The following is a 16485-nucleotide window of genomic DNA, read 5'->3' as shown; positions in this document are numbered from 1 at the left end:
ATTGCAGGTATCTTTCTCTTTTACTCTTACTAAAACGTAATTAGATTGACAGAGAAAAACATCGAATTTTGCGGTTATAGGCGACTACATTTGGGAGAGTTGTTAGTTAAACTGCTAACTACTAGATGGCACTGTATTAATAGAATGACTTGTTGAAGTGAAGCGGATGAACGTCTATAACCGCGAAAATCGAACTTTGTCAATTGCGGACATTTTTCTCTGTCACTCTAATTATGTCTTAGTGAGAGTAAAAGAGAAAGATCCCCGCAATTTACGAATTTCGGTTTTCGCCGTAGGCCCCCAGGGGTTGCCAACCATAGAGTATATTGAATCTGCAAACTCTCAAAGGCTTGTTTACCGCCAGCATAGATTTTACCTGTCTCTAGTTATGGTCTGTGAGATTTGGCTTTAAGGGTTATCCCCGGGGTATACAAAAAATAACACAAATTTGGCACTATTCATAACATTGACAGACACAAACTATGCTGGCGCCATCTGTAAAATACTTCGACTGGTCAACCCCATTATTTTTGAAGTAGCTGCTTCGAGGGAAATAGGAAATAATATAACATATGAATATAACTACATATTAGTTGTTTTTCAAAAACATACCTATGGCCATTACAACGTCGTGTAAGGTTTTATCGTATCGTAGGTATACATGTACGGTAAGTTATGTCTGTAATTCCATATGAACATTTCAAAAGTTTAAGATTCGTACTTTTTGTTGATTATTGCCTTATATTAATTACAATTACTTAAGTAGTATATGATAATATTATTACTTACAATGTGGTAATACTTACAGACGTAAAATTTTATGGAGTTCAGACAACAGTTGGAATTGATGTGAGATCACGACAAGATAGTGTTACAGTATTCATATTGTTAGTTTAATCTCATGTAATTTTGTGAAATGGAATAGTTACTAGACAATGTGTCCGTGAAAAAACTAATTGTTAGTGATATTAATATGATGGAGAGAAAGTCAAGATTATCGGCATTTTTCAAGCAAGTTAGTATTTACCATTAGTATTGTCATTTTTATTACGTGACATTTTTATTGTTTACGCAGGTGTGAATAGTGTGATCTGATAACCGGCCGGCCTAGCCAAGGTGACAATCGGTATCGCTTCGACAACAAACGCTCTGTGTCTCTCTATCACTCTTGCATATTAGTGCGATAGTTACAGTTGCGTTTCGGTCGCTACGGAGTGTAACTGATTTGCATGTTGGCTACGCGGCCTGATCAAATAGTTAATTTATTATAATTAGCTATAGGTTTGGAAATGTGCCGTACCTGAATATCCTATAACTTAGAATTTTATTTATAAGGCGGTAAATATTCATTTATTAGGTATGTGGGTTGTTTGAAATATGAATTAGGTACATGTATAATACAGGACACAATAGCAAACATAGGAAATGACCAAACAACGTCATTATTATTAATTTGAGAATAGACTTAACTCTTAAGGTTTTTTGTAAAAAATATCATTTCTGATACATACGTACGCTTTTATCAATCACTGACTGTACTAATGTAATACTGAACTTTAGGAATTTCATCATTTTAATGTTAATTTATTTATTTATTTCCAAAATAGTTGTACAGCATAACAGTATACTAAGTCACTGCAAAACTACAAATAAATTGAAACAAAAACAGGTTAACTAATAATATTATGTACAATTACTAATTAGGCATCGACAGTTTCTTTTCTAGGCAGGTTACCACACTAAGATATAACAAGCACATTCAAACTGTTGCATGAAGGACGTGCATCCATCCTCTCACAGAACCTCAACAATTCATCTCGCACTTCGCTCCACCTGCCAGCAAATAAATCACACTCGGGCGCGGATGCTAAGAACGCATTCAGGAGGGGTAAAGGGCGAACAAGTGGGGATTTTCTGTGAGACACGGTTCACGAACTCGGGCCTACAAGTAGACCACGGTCACGAGGCCGGAAATTGACTCTGGTTGGCGGAGGGACAAAAAGACGCAGTAATTGCGCCACCAGTTCGGCACAGTCCGATTCACCTCGCAAGACGCAACACAGCCAGTCGTAAGGAGCTTGAAATTTCGCCTTACCTCCAAAGAGTTCAAGCCTAAAGAACCTAGCAAGTATTTTGTTGGGTATAAAAACGGGAAGTTCCCGAATATTTTTTTATATAAGAACCGGAGAAATACTTTTTGCACCCTCTCCAAAAGCAAGACGTAGCACACCTCATAATATTCCAAACAATGGCAGCTGACTCAAGCTTGCTTCTGACTAGAGATGTGTATAGAAGCTTTATAGTACCAGAGTCCTGACAATCTCTCGCACTCCTAATGATAACCTAACCTAACCTCTTATAGCAATCACGAGCTAGCGATATCATGTGTTCATGGAAGTTGAGGTGGGTATCAAGAATGATTCCAAGATCCCGAATAGTGTTGACCCGGGATAATGGTTCCGATCCTAGATGATACTCGTAGTAGAGTGGATGACGGGCCCTACTGAAAGTCATGACGGCACACTTAGTGATATTAAAGGACAACTTATTTAGAAGACTCCATTCATGCACTTTATCCACATCCTCCTGGAGAGATAGTCGGATACCTCTTGCACACCGTAAATAACTTTGAGGACGTCGGCATAGAGCAAGCATCTGGCAGATTTAAGAACTGATGCAAGATCATTGATCATAATCCCAAAAAGTAACGGCCCAAGTATCGAACCCTGACTGACGCCAGAGCGCGTATGATAGGTTTTAGATACGAAACAGCCGTGTTGCACATACTGTTTCCTGTCGCCCAAGTAGCTCGCGAAAAATCGGAGTAGGCTTTTTTAAAGTCAAAGTACAACACGTCTACTTGTATGCCTTTGTCTAAATGATCTGCTATAGAGCCAACCAGAGTTAGCAGATTAGTTTCTACTGATCGCCGAGACCTGAAACCGTGCTGGGACTCACAGAGGTAGGGCCCAATTTGGTGGGCAACAAGTCGATTTATAATATATAGACTCGAAAAGTTTTGCCATCGACGAGAGGATAGCGATAGGTCGATGATCCTCAACCTGGGTGGTCTTGTTAGTTTTGGGAATATGCTTGACTCTCGTTATTTTCCATTTATTTGGATACTGCCCGGTACTTAATGCCAAGTTAAAAATGTGCATTATGAATGCTATAAGCCACTCTTTGCAGCCTTTTAAAATAAAGTCATGAAGATTGTCAGGACCAGGGGAGGTTCGAGGTTTCAGATGACCCAAAGAAATTTCGATATCCGACTGCAAAATCTTATTAATATGCTCATAGTGTGCGTTATAATATAACTTCGATCCTCGCGCAAAATTCGTTGGTAATCAAGATGAAGCTCCTCGGAGAGAAAGACCGACGAAAATTAATTAGCAAAAGTCTGAGCCGCCTCACTACCCTGAAATTCATTACCGTCATAGAAGACTAGGGACTCGAAGCCTCCTTTGGCTTTGGCTTGACTTGCAATGTGTTGCCAGAAAGCACGGGGATTATTTTTAAGCTTTCCTTCCATTTGAGTAATGTAATTCTCATAGGCAAGATTTATTCGAGTTTTGATGTCTGCTCTGAGCCTCAAGAATTTATTATTAGAGATTTAATAACGTTATATGTGGCCGTCCATGCCTAAGGGTCCTTATGGCAGGTAAATATTGAGTTAAGTATAGATCCTAAATCTACGCGAAATGATCTATCTAATACAAAAAGAATCATGTATGACCCTAAGCCCCATACTTAAAAAAGCGGCCAAGTGCGAGTCGGACTCGCCCATGAAGGGTTCCGTACCATTTATGACGTATTAAAAAAAACTACTTACTAGATCTCGTTCAAACCAATTTTCGGTGGAAGTTTGCATGGTAATGTATATCATATATTTTTTTTAGATTTTTCATTCTGTTATTTTAGAAGTTACAGGGGGGACACAATTTTTTTTTCACTTTGGAAGTGTCTCTCACGCAAACTATTCAGTTTAGTAAAAAGCGGCCAAGTGCGAGTCGGACTCGCGCATGAAGGGTTCCGTACCATTTAAGACGTATTAAAAAAAAATCTACTTACTAGATTTTGTTCAACATTTTACCACTTTGGAAGTGTCTCTCGCGCAAACTATTCAGTTTAGGAAAAAATTATATTAGGAACCTAAATATCATTTTTGAAGACCTATCCATAGATACCCCACACGTTGGGTTTGATGAAAAAAATTTTTTTTTAATTATATGACGTTTTAAAAAAAAAAACTATTCACTAGATCTCGTTCAAACCAATTTTCGTTGGAAGTTTGCATGGTAATGTATATCATATATTTTTTTTTAGATTTTTCATTCTGTTATTTTAGAAGTTACGGGGGGGGGGACAAACATTTTTTCACTTTGGAAGTGTCTCTCGCGCAAACTATTCAGTTTAGAAAAAAATGATATTAGAAACCTAAATATCATTTTTGAAGACCTATCCATAGATACCCCACACGTATGGGTTTGATGAAAAAAATTTTTTTTTTTAATTTTATGACGTATTAAAAAAAAAACTACTTACTAGATCTCGTTCAAACCAATTTTCGGTGGAAGTTTGCATGACAATGTATATCATATATTTTTTTTAGTTTTTTCATTCTGTTATTTTAGAAGTTACGGGGGGGGGGGGACGGGACACACATTTTACCACTTTGGAAGTGTCTCTCGCGCAAACTATTCATTTTAGAAAAAAATGATATTAGAAACCTCAATATCATTTTTGAAGACCTATCCATAGATACCCCACACGTATGGGTTTGATGAAAAAAGATTTTTTGAGTTTCAGTTCTAAGTATGGGGAACCCCCAAAATTTATTGTTTTTTTTCTATTTTTATGTGAACATCTTAATGCGGTTCATAGAATACATCCACTTACTAAGTTTGAACAGTATAGCTCTTATAGTTTCGGAAAAAAGTGGCTGTGACAGAATCGGACAGACAGACGGACATGACGAATCTATAAGGGTTCCGTTTTTTGCCATTTGGCTACGGAACCCTAAAAAATGATATTAGAAACCTAAATACCTATCATTTTTGAAGACCTATCCATAAATACCCCACACGTATGGATTTGATGAAAAAAAAATTTTTTTTTGAAATTTAATAACGTGTTAAAAAAACTAAAGTAAAGTAAAGTAAAGTAAAGTAAATTTTATTTGTGGAACACAGGTGTTACATTTATGGTCTTATATATAAAGTAATAAATAGAACTCTGTGTTTTGCCTATTGGCATACAAATATTTAAAAAAGTCACATACATATGTTAATAATAAAATTATTACAAATCAATTACCTAAATTAGGATTATCAGTAATATTACAGCAATAAAAATATTTATAATAGAAAAAAATAGCAACATTTCACAAATCTAGAATATAATGATGAAGTACTTACATGTTAAACTAGTATCTATATAAAATGGACAAGTTATAACTATTTCAGTTATCTTCAAAAAAATCATTTACTGAGTAATAGCATTTGTTTATTAAGTATGATTTTAGTCGTATTTTAAACTGGTCAGGTTGCAGGCACTTTATATCATTTGGGATATTATTGAAAATTTTTGGAGCCATACCCAGTATACTCTTACCCAAGAAAGCTGTGTTGTGTTGACTATTACAGATGTTATTAAGATATTGTACACGTACGGGAAGCTTGCTTTGTTGAGATATCAATTTGAATAGTTGTGGATTGAATTTTATAAAGTTTGCTAATTCATATATATATAGTGCTGGAAATGTTAAGATTTTTAATGATCTAAAGAATGGAACACAGCTTTCCCTCATGTTTATTCCACAAATGGCACGGACGCATCTTTTTTGGGCTTTGAAGACAGCATCTCTATGGACTGAGTTTCCCCAAAAAATAACGCCATATCTTAATATAGAGGCTACAAGGCCATGATATGCGGTTATTAGTGCATTATTATCTACTACCTTAGCAAGTTTTTGTAATGCGAATGCGGATTTGTTTATTTTTTTTACAGACATATTCTATATGGCTTTTCCATGTAAGTTGATCATCAATCATAAGTCCTAAAAATTTTGTTACAGCTACTCTGTCTATTGTCTTATCATCATATTTAATATTCATATTAAGTACCGTTTTCCGTTGGTGAAAGTGCATGATCTGGGTTTTGTTTAAATTAATAATTAAATTATTGTTATTGAGCCATGTTATCATTTCATTTAAAACTGAGTTTATATCGTGTTCATAGTTAATATTTTCATTAAAACTAACAATCGAGGTACTATCATCAGCAAACATGATCATTGGATGATGAACTTTACTCGGGATGTACACTAAGAAAAGGAGTGGGCCAAGTACGCTGCCTTGAGGGACACCATATTGTATATTTAATTCTTTAGAGCCATATATTTTTTCAAATTTACTTATTTTGTAGACTTTAGATATTTCGGTATATTGTAGGCGATTTTTGAGATAAGATTCTATGAGATTTAAAACATTACTTCTTATTCCATATCTATTTAATTTGTAAAGCAATAGGTTGTGATCAACATAATCAAACGCTTTGGTCATATCTGTAAACAGTGCACAAACCGGTATTCGCTTATCCACATTTTCAATTACAATTTTTATTAGGTCGTATATTGCCATGTTTATGGTGATATTCTTTCTAAATCCTTTCTGTTCCTTGCATAAAATATTGAATTTATCAAAGAAGTTGTATAATTTTTGATATATTATTTTTTCAAATATTTTCCCAAATACCGGGATAAGGGCTATTGGTCTGTAATTTTGTGGATTATCTTTATCGTCTTTTTTATATAATGGTTTAATTATAGTCTTTTTTAGGCTATCCGGATAAATGCCAGCACTGATGGATAAGTTTATGATGTAGCTTAAATGTTTGTCCAGAATATCACTAACATATTTTATGATGTTTGTATCAATGTTGTCATAACCAACGCTCTTTGTGTTTTTCAATGACCGTATGATTAATCTAACGTCCTGTGCTGATGTTGGAGTCATAAACATGGATTGGGGATTAAAATCTATTTTTGTTTGAACTTGTCCATTTTGTGAAGATATAATTGGCCTGTGTGTAAAATAATCATTGAGCTATTTCTGAGGGATCCGTAATAATTTTACTGTCTTGCTTAATTTTTGTAATACTTTCTTTTGGTACATTCATTTTACAGTTGTTTATGATTTGCCATGTAGTCCTTGCCTTATTATTAGACGCATTTATTTTGTAATTATTTTGTGCTTTTTGAGTTAATCTAATAATTTTTCGATATTGGCGTGTGTAATTTTTTAAGAGAAGTTTATTATTTTCAGAAGGTGAATATCTGTATTGCCACAGTAAAGCCCTCTGTTTTCTGCTACATACTTTAATGCCGCGAGAAACCCATTTAACTCTTTTATTCGTTTGAATAGTAATTATTTTTTTAGGAAAGCAAAGACTGTATAGTAAACGAAAAGTTTCTAAAAATGAATCGTATGCTATATTTGGATCACACGTATTGTAGATATCAGAAAAAGACAAACACCTTAGGTAATTTCTAAATTTATTTATGTTTTCACTTGAGTAGTCATATTTTTGAACCCGCCAATATGGTATTGAACACGATTTTTTTATAGGTATTTTGAGTACTTGAGCCGTATGATCAGAGAGTCCAAGGTCAAGTATATAGCTTTTATGTTCACGCTTAAGATTATGGGCAAAATTATCTATACATGTGTTACTTATTAATCTTGTCGGTTGTTTGATTTCTAATTTTAAGTTGTAGCTATATAAAAAGGATTCAAATTCCAGTGTTACACTATTTCTGTTTAATATATCAATATTGAAGTCACCACAAATTATTATATTCTTGTCCAACTTATTATATATTTTATGCAGTATTATATCTAGTTTTTCATAGAAAGTATTAAAGTTGTTTCTATTTGGGATTCTGTATACACAAACAATTACTGTTTTATGTTCGAGTAATTCTATAGCACAGCATTCGAAGTTTTTTGCTATTGAGAGTTTTCCAATGTCCGGCAGCACTTTGTACTGAATACCTGCTTTTACAAGGATACAGGAGCCACCGCGTTTTTTGTTTGATCTTGAATAACATGCAGCTAGTTGGTAGTTTGGTAAAGTTAAAAGTTCTTCGTATCCAGCTATTAAAAAGTGCTCTGTAACACACAAAATATCTATGTCGATTTGTTTCTCTTTTAGCTCATTGATGTGTACAGTCAGTAGATCTGTTTTATTCACAAGACCAGCAATATTTTGATGCATCACATGTAACGTGTTATACACGAAAAAAATCTTCTTTTTCAGTTCCGTTCGGTGGTGTGTTTGTTGTGGTTTGATAATCAATCATGGCAGGTTTATCATCATCATTTATGTTATTTTCGTTGAGATGGTCAATGTATGCCATTGACTGGCATATGTTATGAAAAATGTTTTTTAAGCCATTGTTGTTTATTTCGCCAGTTCGTCTGTAGAACATATCATATTCATATGACAAGTCTTGGTTAGAGTCCAACAAGTATGCGTAGTTATATGTTTCGACGTCGAGATGTAGCAAATTGTTAAACGTTTCTATTCTCCAGTTATATATACTGCTGTTGTCATTACATTTATATGTCGGTGTACATATAACTATGTTAGTGTTTATTATATTTATTAACTGTTCTCTAATGTATATAATTAATTCGTAGTAATTATTTGTTATTTCAAAATCTCTATTTCCAAGTAATATTATACAGTAATCATTTATTGTAAGCTCCTTCGTTTTTAACTGTATATCTTTTAGCAGGTCTTTGATACCAGCATTTGGCGATTTGTAGTGTGTGACTTGCGTGTTGGTTTGGAGTATGCTATTACAGATATCGAGTATTTTATTTTGCTTGTTTGCGCTTAGGATGATCATTCGTTTTTTCGGACCAGTTGCTTTGTGGTTTCGTTGTTCATTTTGCAGTTTGCTCGGTGACAATGTTAAGTTATTAGTTTTTTCGTCATCTTCATTCGTATTAATATGTTTATTGATGGACGTGGATTCATTTTCTGGCAGAGGTGTACTGCTGCTATTCGGTAACGGTAAATTTGTTCTTTGTGGTGTATCGCTTCGTGACGGTGTTTTATCTAGCTTATTCTTCAACATTTGTCGTTTAACTTTTTTAGTTTTTTTTGTTTTATTCGGTGTTTCGTCGGAGTCTTGTTTCTTAGGACAGCTTTTTATAGTTATTTTAAGGTTACAGACTTCTGCATTAAGTCGTGTGATTTCATCACGTGCACTTTTCAGTTGTATTTTTAGTTGTTCGATTTCTCCTTTCAATTGCTGCGTTTGAGAGGTGTCAAGGAAAGATATATTTGGGTGACTGATAATAGACGAGCGCGGGCTACAGTATTTCCAGGTGTTGTTATCGTCGGTTGCGTCGAAGATAGATGTATTAAGCATACTATGGACTGATCGAGAATTATCTTGGTATGGAGTGACTAGCTTCGATGTTATCGAATCATTTTTATTTGGCGAGATAATTCTGTGAGTTGGTGTCGTCAATGTTAGCTTATTTTCTGTCATTGTTACTTCAGCCGATAGAGTCAACGTATCATTTCGATTATAGCAGCAACTACGACACTTCCAGTTTTCTTTATTCTCTACTGTCATTAATGTATACCGTTTGCCAGACACTCCCATTCGTTCTAAGCAGTCCAAACAGTATCGAATACTGCAGGTAGTGCAGTCTAGTGAGTGTCTAGTGGAAATTCTTTTATCACATCTACCACACTTCGCTGGCGGACTCATAGTGATATTCATTTATAGAGTGCTCTATGATTCAATAAGTTGTATTAAGTTTAAGTATAGCACAACGCAAGTGCATCTTGCCGCCATCTTGTGGAGAGTAGATATAAACAATTAGGGTCTTCACATGGTACATCTAGTCGGTAACAGATGGCGCTATTTTCCAAAGTGCAGGCGAAGAACGCGCAACGTTTTTGGCGCGGAGTCAAAATTATTTTAAATATTTCAACGGTCACTGTATGCAATTTTGATGAAATGTTTCGAAGTAATTAAATTTATACACTGTTTAATGCACTTGAGAAGACACGATACAAAGAAATTGTTCACTTATTCGTTATGTTTTATTAGGCTGAACGTCCAGCGTAACAGTTCAAATAATGAAATGTTCTGTTTAATTGATATTAGTGCACTAAAATGATATTTACACTACACTAGGAATAAGTTTGTAAGTCTTTATGATGTTTATTTACAGTTTAGACAAAATTTTGGCAAAAGGTCAATGACCTCCACATGAAAGCGTCCTTTCGGCGGCAGTTATCTATTTTGAATTATTTAGGTTTATAGACTTATTGTGAGTATTAAATATTGTTTATTTACTTATGGAATCACTGTTTTTAGTCACTGCAAGGGATATAGTATATTAATATACAAATAATTACATTAAAAGTCACTGATGGATAGAACATAATTAGTTTAAACTGATTTTATCTCACAACGTTGTTATTACACTATAGTTTTTTAAGATAACATTCACTATTGTTAATTGCACTTTAGTCTATTATATAAGGTACTTTTGAGTCACTTTTGCGTTACTTTTCCAATTTAAAGAATTATATTACGCAGGATCGATTGTTATGGTGACGCCAGCGCCACTCTATTCTACTTACTAGATCTCGTTCAAACCAATTTTCGGTGGAAGTTTGCATGGCAATGTATATCATATATTTTTTTAGATTTTGCATTCTGTTATTTTAGAAGTTACGGGGGGGGGGGGGCACATTTTACCACTTTGGACGTGTCTCTCGCGCAAACTATTCAGTTTAGAAAAAAATGATATAAGAAACCTCAATATCATTTTCAAAGACCTATCCATAGATACCCCACACGTATGGGTTTGATGAAAAAATATTTTTTGAGTTTTAGTTCTAAGTATGGGGAACCCCCAAAATTTATTGTTTTTTTTTTCTATTTTTGTGTAAACATCTTAATGCGGTTCATAGAATACATCTACTTACCAAGTTTGAACAGTATAGCTCTTATAGTTTCGGAAAAAAGTGGCTGTGACATAACCGGACAGACAGACGGACATGACGAATCTATAAGGGTTCCGTTTTTTCCATTTGGCTTCGGAACCCTAAAAAGAGATGCTTCACCCATAAATATCATTGCTTGCAGTGTGTCATAACAACGGCGGCTCTCCTGAACAACGTCGTCCATGGCAGCGGGCTGGCGTATGCTGCGGTGCTGCTGCCGCAGCTGAGGCACTCCAGCATCAGGCTCGGGGAGGAACAGGAGTCCTGGCTCGGTCAGTACGTCATGAAACATATACTAGATATAATACATTGTGATGAAATGGTGAAATCCCCCCTCCGGGATTTAAATCTTCTCGGGCCAGAGGTGTAGGGTAGAGCCGGTGTAGCTTTATTTGACGTTCATAAGCGCATTGTGAACCCTACACCACTACCTACCTACCACTTGAATAATAAACTATCTTTATTATTTATCTAGTACTTACTAGTGGCTCTGTCTGGTAGCTGTAAACCTTGCGAGTATACTTAACTTAAACCTTAATAAATATATGGTTCTGCCTGTTGCGAATTGCGACCTGTAGAGGAGAACATACGGCGACAGCATTTTTGCTCAAGATGAAACTGAGAGATTAATCGATCGAGCGTGAAAAGCTTCTTGCGCAACTTGCCCCTCAAACCCATTTAAAAACATTGATGGTTATTCTTCCAGCGTCGATAATACCGCTGGCTATGTGCGCGGGCAACGTGCTGACGGTGCCGGCGATGCGGCGCGGGCGGAGGGCCACGCACTTGCTTGTTTCGCTGCTGAATATCGCCGGCTGGCTAACAATCACGCTGGCTTGCAACTTCCAGGTACATCCTACAGATTATGCTGCTTGCGCTCAAGCTACCTATAACATAACTTTTACAGTACCATTGGTGAGGCAAAACAACACTTTCGTTAAAAAACCGTAATCAAATGGGTTCATTCGCTGCAGAGCTAAGATGCCACACACAAACAAATTAACATTACCTGTTTTCCCGTTCTGAGTTTAAAAATTACAGATTTCACAAAACAGTATGCTATTAGTTATTGACTGATTTTCATCACAAAATTTGAAAGCAAATGGACGAGTTTCACCAGATCATGACGACTTAAAATGTATAATAGTACTTTTAGTAATGTAGCATAGTACTTTTAATATTAATGTTCAACTAAGATACAAATTGTACTTTCAGGTGTTAATGATCGGCAGATTCCTGCAAGGCATGTCGATCGGCTTATTCATCCCGGTCGTCTCGGTATACCTCGGAGAGTACACGAGCCCCTCTCACCGGGGGGTCTTCTTAGCCACCATATCCTTCGGACAAGCCCTGGGGACCCTCTTCGGACATTCAGTCGGCTCATTCCTGGCTTGGCAGGACATGGCTCTGCTCTGCAGTGGTCTGTCTTTGATCAGCTTCGCTATAACTGTCTTCACGCCGGAATCTCCGAGCTGGTTGGCCTTGGAAGGACGGTTCGGAGAATGCCGAAAGGCTTTTAGATGGCTGAGGGGAGACAACGAAGAAGAAGAGCTGAATAAAATGATACAAGAAAGGCAGCACTTTGACAGTTCCGACGATTACAGTACATCTATCCTTGAGGCACTGCAAGCGATGACTAAAAGGGAAATTTACATCCCTCTTGCTATAGGAGTAGCTATGTATGTCATAATAGTTAACTGCGGCAGCTTAATTTTAGCAAATTACGTAAACGAGATAGTGGAAGAGCTGATGGGACCGAGCAACGTGGTGGCGTGGATGTGCGTTTTCGACGGCGTGCGATTAGCCAGCAATTTGGCATCTTTGTACATCGTTGCGCGAGTTCAAAGACGAACATTACTTTTCTCAACTGGTATCGCTTGCGTTTTCGTTCACATTGCCCTGTCAGCGTACATCTACGCGCAATTATCAGGTATTGTAGATGGTAGTTGGATTCCAGCTTTGATTCTCATCTGCCAAATAGTGACAATCGGTTTAGGCGTCCAGTCCATCTGTTTTATGATACTTGGAGAGATATTTCCTCTTCAGTACAGAGGGTTGTGCAGCTCCGTGTGTGGGTTGATGATGGGGCTGATGTTCGTGGAGCTGAAGACGTTTCCGGCTCTGAGGGGGGGTGTGGGGTTGGGAGGTGCGTGGCTGGTGTACGGGGCGGCGGTGGGGCTGGCTCTGATGGTCACGTGGCCTCTGCTGCCGGAGACGAGAGGCCGGACGCTGCAGGACATTGAGGGCCACTTCCGCAAGACGTTGAGAAAAGGCCCGGAGGCGGAAGCAATGAATACAGTTACGTCTACAAAATAAGAAAATTTATACCCCCATTCATAAAACTTTACAAGCCTCAATTAGTTAATTTACGTTTTAATCGTTTCGTTAATAATGTTGAAAAAAATTAGGTATACTTTTTAGATACTTACTTAATAAAAATATTTCATATATACATACCTATAAGGTTCTAATAACTTTTCGTTACCGTACCGATTCGAATCTTGGGGCACGGTAGTGCCCCCGCCAAGACGAGCAAAGCGAAGCTTTAGGGCACTACCTACCTTTTCTCGAAGCGCTTCGTCGTTTTTTTTGACCCTCATAACTGGTGTTTGGTTTAATGGCTCCTCTACACGATGGACCATCATAGTGGCCCACTAAGCTGGGCCAGCGTGTAGAGAGGGTAGTGGTGTCGGATGGCTTATGGCGCGCGGGATGGCGATGGGATGGCCGCGGTGTCGGTTTTTCGTCCGCACATCAAAGGCAGCTAGTGGACCAGCGATGGCTGTCCGCATCTACACGTGGCCCATCCCACAGTGCGTGCTCGAACGTGGTCGAGTGAGGACGTTTGTGCTGTGTATTATTTTGATTAAAAATGACGAGTATGTGGCCGCATCACGAAAGAATAAAGTTTTTAGAGTTATATCGGGGAGAAAGCGTAACATGGAACCCCAAACATAAAGACCAAAACTATAGAAATAAAGTAGCAGGATATTTAAAAAAAAGTTTTTATAACAAATAGTGCACGAATTAATTAGAGTATTAGGAAAATTACTTATACATTACGCAGACATCTGTATATACAGTACATTCACAATTTAAATAAATAAATATACCAATAATAAAAGAAATAAATATTAGATACCTACATATCTAAATATATGTACATACATAAATTATATATATGCACAATATATAACTACACAGCGGCACATTAAGGAAGAGACAAGTAATGATTTTTAGTAGGGTTTCAAAGCTTTGAAGAGTTTATTGCACAAATTTAAATTGACTTAGTTGACAACCTGTCTGGCTGGCCTAGTGGGTAGTGACCCTGCCTATGAAGCCGATGGTCCCGGTTTCAAATCCTGGTAAGGGCATTTATTCGTGTGATGAGCATGGATATTCGTTCCGGAGTCATGGATGTCTTCTATGTATTTAAGTATTTATACATATGTATATAATATGTATAATATGTATGTATATCGTTGTCTAAGCACCCACAACACAAGCCTTATTGAGCTTTCCGTGGGACTTAGTCAATTTGTGTAATACTGTATTACTGTCCTATAATAAGTAGTTGATTTATTTATTTATTGCGATGGATAGGTAGATAACATCCACCATAATCTTCTACGTCATTTCTTTTTAATTACTTTATTATTATGCAGATGAAGAAAAAGGTTGGTTCGTGGCCTATAAATAAATTGCTGCAGCGGCTAATGGTTCCACGTCCATCTTGGAAAACGAATAGATCGCAACTGAATGTCGCCATCGTGTAGTGGCGTGTCAGCCATCGCAGTCCAGACGCGGTTTATTTATTTAGTATAAATTTTATTTTGACACTTGGAGAGACTTTACACCTCCAAATTATATTAGTATTAGTACTCTGACATTGGGGACCTTTTACATCTCCAGATTTAATGTGTTTTTAACTATAGAGACTATACATCTCTATTGTATTGTATTAATTATTTATTTTAAGATTATTATTATGTAATGTTTACCCTGCAGGTATTATAATATAATAATAATAATAATATAATATTATAGGACGTTATTACACAAATTGACTAGTCCCACAGTAAGCTCAATAAGGCTTGTGTTGAGGGTACTTAGACAACGATATATATAATATATAAATATTAATAAATACTTAAATACATAGAAAACACCCATGACTCAGGAACAAATATCCATGTTCATCACACGAACAAATGCCCTTACCAGGATTTGAACCCGGGACCATCAGCTTCGTAGGCAGGGTCTCTACCCACTAGGCCAAACCGGTCGTCAAAAGGTATTGGCTGTTGTATTTATAAATAAATGTTGTTACGTATTTTTCATGTCACTATATGATGTTACTATAAATGTTGTATTGACTTGTAAAAGAGCCCTTGAGGCCTACTTGCAGAATAAATTTTTGAATTTTGAATTTTGCATGGCCATCTCGCTGGGCCAGCGCTGGGCCATCGTGAAGAGGAGCCATAATACCAGATAAACAAAAGTCTCCGGATAAAATGTCACCAGTTGACTTATTAAGCATAAAAAATTTCAATTGCATAGCTCTTATACTTTAGATTTTATTCATATAAAAAAAAAAACGATTTCTTCACTGACTCACTCACTGATGATCATCAAAACCCTTAGGGTACTTCCTGAAGTCCTAGGAAGCTGAAATTTGGTATGTAGGATAGTATTAATACACAAACAACAACAAAAAATAAAAAACTTGAAATTTTTTGCCCCTAAGGGGTGAAAAGGGGGTGGAATTTTGTATGGGGAATCAAGAAACGCTGAACCGATTTAGTTGAAATTTAGTATATAGATAATTTTTGTTATGGGGAATGATATAGAATAGTTTTCAACCCCAAAATCACCCCGTCAGGGTGAAAAGGGGGAGGAAAAGGGCATTAGGGAGAAAAAGTGGTTGAGGTTTGCATGGGGAATCAGTAAAAAAAGCAGATTGTATAAAATATGCCACCAGATACGTATTTCAGGATATTTAGTAGGATATCACTGCAATTATTGCAAATCTTTTAAATTAGGGCATGGAAGATTGTCAGAAGCAAATCACAACAAATTTTTAACAAAAAATAAAACCGACTTCAAATTATACCAAAAGCGCCATATATGTACCTATAACATTTGAAGAGTTCCCTCGATTTCTCCAAGATCCCATCATCAGACCCCGACTTGGTGCCAACGGGACCATGTCGGGGTTATACCCGTTCAATTAAAAATTTTTTTTTTGAAAATCGGTTCACGATTCTCGGAGATTTCCTCCTTTTTTGAAGTCGGATAAAAACAAATGAAATCTCATCAAAAACATTTTTATGTAAAATGTTGCCAAGACGAAACCATAAGGCTCGCACTGTCAAAAAGTTATCAGATTTAGAGCCAAGCATCTAACTCCACAAGCCCTAACTTCCTCTTCTCGAACTACTCGCT

General features: G+C 36.5%; 1 protein-coding gene across 1 annotated transcript; it reads left to right on the top strand.

Annotated features, from left to right (window-relative positions):
* The first annotated feature begins 812 nt into the window (after positions 1-812).
* On the top strand, positions 813-14336 carry LOC133530708 (facilitated trehalose transporter Tret1-like). The gene is made up of 4 exons (XM_061868729.1): positions 813-1015; positions 11183-11312; positions 11747-11889; positions 12256-14336. The coding sequence occupies exons 1-4, from the start codon at positions 974-976 to the stop codon at positions 13354-13356; spliced, it is 1416 nt and encodes a 471-aa protein (XP_061724713.1). The 5' UTR covers positions 813-973; the 3' UTR covers positions 13357-14336.
* Positions 14337-16485: the final 2149 nt, after the last annotated feature.

Source organism: Cydia pomonella, chromosome 23, assembly GCF_033807575.1.
Source record: "Cydia pomonella isolate Wapato2018A chromosome 23, ilCydPomo1, whole genome shotgun sequence".
Lineage (NCBI taxonomy): Eukaryota > Metazoa > Arthropoda > Insecta > Lepidoptera > Tortricidae > Cydia > Cydia pomonella.
This window is presented reverse-complemented; position numbering and strand designations above follow the sequence as displayed.

Coding starts and splice junctions, on each gene's coding strand:
- LOC133530708 (XM_061868729.1), top strand. CDS start 974: ATGATGGAGAGAAAGTCAAGATTATCGGCATTTTTCAAGCAA. Junction 1,016..11,182: donor TATCGGCATTTTTCAAGCAA/GTTAGTATTTAC, acceptor CATTGCTTGCAG/TGTGTCATAACAACGGCGGC. Junction 11,890..12,255: donor CGCTGGCTTGCAACTTCCAG/GTACATCCTACA, acceptor TTGTACTTTCAG/GTGTTAATGATCGGCAGATT.